General features: G+C 51.1%; 1 protein-coding gene across 1 annotated transcript; it reads left to right on the top strand.

The window, feature by feature from the left end:
- The first annotated feature begins 289 nt into the window (after window positions 1-289).
- Window positions 290-972, top strand: LOC105756229 (putative uncharacterized protein NEXN-AS1). The gene is made up of 2 exons (XM_012555256.1): window positions 290-463; window positions 529-972. Exons 1-2 carry the CDS (start codon window positions 290-292, stop codon window positions 970-972), a joined length of 618 nt encoding a protein of 205 aa, XP_012410710.1.
- Window positions 973-2854: the final 1882 nt, after the last annotated feature.

Here is a 2854-nt window from a genome sequence, read left to right as displayed (position 1 = left end):
TCAACTTTTTTTTTTTTAACAAATGCCAGAAATAATACATCTTCAGCATTCGTAGAGCATTTCACAGTTTACAAACGCGACCGAAACGGCTCGCCGTTTTCAAAAAGCAAATAGACATGCGAGGTCTCAAGAGGTAACTATATTCTTCACTCCAACTTTCAGCTCTAGCTCCTCAACCCTCAGCATTCCACCTCGGGCAGAATGAGGAAAAACAGTTTGGAGGGAGGGCGTAGATGATAAGCTGTTAAATTACACTTCATTCCCCTGCCTTCACAGTGACAGATCAAGAATGAGTCCTCCTAAAAACAAAAGACACTGCAGGCAGAGACAGAGACCGTGGCGTGGGCACGTGGCGGGGGTACTCCTTCCCGGTACAACTCCGAACTTTACCTGCTCGGACCCCAAGGGAACAGCAAAGGGACTGACACCCACTTCGCTTAAGGAGGGCTCCTTCCCTACAGGAGTAACTCAACGGTCAAGGCGCAGGCGGAGCAAAACCAGGGCAGCGGGGTAACAAATCGCCACCAGAGCCGGAGGCGGGTTAACGCCGAGAGACAGCGAAGTGGACGCCCGTCCGCACTCGCCGACCCCGAAGGTCGCAATTCCGAGGGTCGGTTCTTTCGGGGCAGGGACCAGAGCGTAGCCACAGCTGGATGGAGCCCGACGCGTTCCGGTGCTGCGACTGAGCCCATTCCGGAGACGAAGAGCGCGTCCCTGCAGCCTCCCTGCCCACCCGGAGGACCTGACACCTCTGTCTCCCAGCGCCCCAGCCTCACGTTCTCCCCACTCCTCTCACCAGCCAGGAACCGGCGAGAAGCGAATGTCCTCCTTGTGCGCGGAAAAGCTGTGTGCGTCCAGCGCTTGAGTGCCGGCAGGGGTCTGGGCGCTACGGCTGCTGCCGCTGCTGCTCCGGCCGCTGGGAGCCCTCTGGCTGCCGCCGCCGCCGCGGTCTCCAGCAGCAAGTTTCCATAAAAGTCCTGGTGCGCAGACTGTTCCCGCATTCCAGGCGGGCCCAGCGCCGGCTGCAGCTGTTCCAAAACACAAGGCCAGTTTCCCCACCGCCCCCACCTCCGCCGTATCTCCCGGAGAGGGGTGGAGAGTCGAGGAGGAAAGCACGCGAGGGGGGCGGTAGCGGCTGCCAACTTTGCGCTAGAACCTGCCTGTCGCCCGACCCTCGGTCCCTGACCTGACTCTCTTAACCATGGGCCGCCCTACACCTCGGGTAGGGCCCGGGGAAGGGAGGCTGCCTCTCCTCTGGGGAAGAGTGAAGCTGGAATGGTCTTCATTACGAGTCTGGAGCTGGCTTCCCGCCTACCAACAACCCATTTGCCCTGGGGCCCGCTTCTCTCAGCTACTCTACACGTCCTGGTTTCCAGTCAAGAAGCCGAGCCACTACATTATAATTCCCTTTCTTAGCAAGAGCGTGGGGCATCAATCCCAGACCATTTCATCTGTGCGTTGCTCTTCTTTTCTTGCTTCCCCCGTCTTTAACTACAAAAAGAGTGGTTGATAGAGGAAAGTGTTAAAAAATAAACGAATATATATAATCCACTCTTCCTTAATTGAAAGCAAATCTCTGGTGTCTCTAAACCATAAAGGAGTCTGCAAAAATTAGGCTCCCACAGTCCTTTACAATTTGTACCACCATCCAGTCATTTAAACCCATCAGACGTAGTATTAAAACCTGAAAAATGCACATCCAGAGGGGACATTTTCTGGTGTGGGAGATCTTTAATCTTTCACTACATGCAAAAACAAAAAGACAAAAAAGAAAACCAGCGTCAAGGTAACGACTTCCGACTTCTGCTCTGGGCAGGCAGCTGTGCTCAGGTTATGCAGGGATGTCCAAAACATCTGCTCTTACATATATCTCTGCTTTTCCATCCCACCCCCACACATCTGTTTGCTCACGATGAAAATTCTTTTAGGAGGGATAAAGCCATTCATTTCTCAGTCACAGAAAAGTTCTAAATTGGTAATTACAAGTTATTTAAATTTATTCCAATACAGATAGAGGGACTGGATGATCTAGTTTACCCCTTTGCTCCCTTCAATACCATCCCTGATGTGCTTCAAACACACTGAATGGAACAAGGGAGGAAGCAGGGAGACAAATTAGGAGGGTTCCACAAAGTCTTAGTTATCTAGTGCTGCTGTATAACAGAAATAGCACAAGTGGACGGCTTTAACAAACAGAAATTTATTCTCTCAGTCTTGAAGGCTAGAAGTCCGGATTCAGGATGCCAGCTCCAGGGGAAAGCTTTCTCTCTCTGTTGTTTCTAAGGGAAGGTCCTTGTCATCAATCTTCCCCTGGTCTAGGAGCTTCCCAGCACAAGGATGCTGGGGGCCAAAGGACTCAACTCACTCTGCTCCTTGCACTTCTTTCTTGGTGGCATGGGATCCCTCTTCTCTCTGCTTGATTCTCTCTTCTGTATCTCAAAAGAGATTTACTCAAGATACAACCCAATCTTGCAGATTGAGTCCTGCCTCACTAATATAACTGCCTCTAATCCTGCCTCATTAACATCATAGAGGTTAGAATTTACAACATATAGTGAGCGGCCATCTAAGATGCATCAATTGGTCCCAACCCACCGGGAGTAAAGGAGAATGAGGAACACCAAAGTCACAAAGAAGGCCTTAGCTCAAGAAACAGAAAGGGCCACATGAACCAGAGACTGCAACAGCCTGAGACCAGAAGAACTAGATGGTGCCTGGCTACCACCAATGACCACCCTGACAGGGAACACAAAAGAGAGTCCCTGCTGGAGCAGGAGAAAAGTGGGGTACAGAACTCAAATTCTAGTAAAACCACCAGATTTAATGGTCTGAGACTGGAGGAACCCCAGAAAGC

Source organism: Trichechus manatus, unplaced genomic scaffold (genome assembly GCF_000243295.1).
Source record: "Trichechus manatus latirostris isolate Lorelei unplaced genomic scaffold, TriManLat1.0 scaffold00003, whole genome shotgun sequence".
Taxonomy (NCBI): domain Eukaryota; kingdom Metazoa; phylum Chordata; class Mammalia; order Sirenia; family Trichechidae; genus Trichechus; species Trichechus manatus.
The sequence above is the reverse complement of the archived record's forward strand: the minus strand, read 5'-3'. Positions and strand labels throughout refer to the sequence as shown.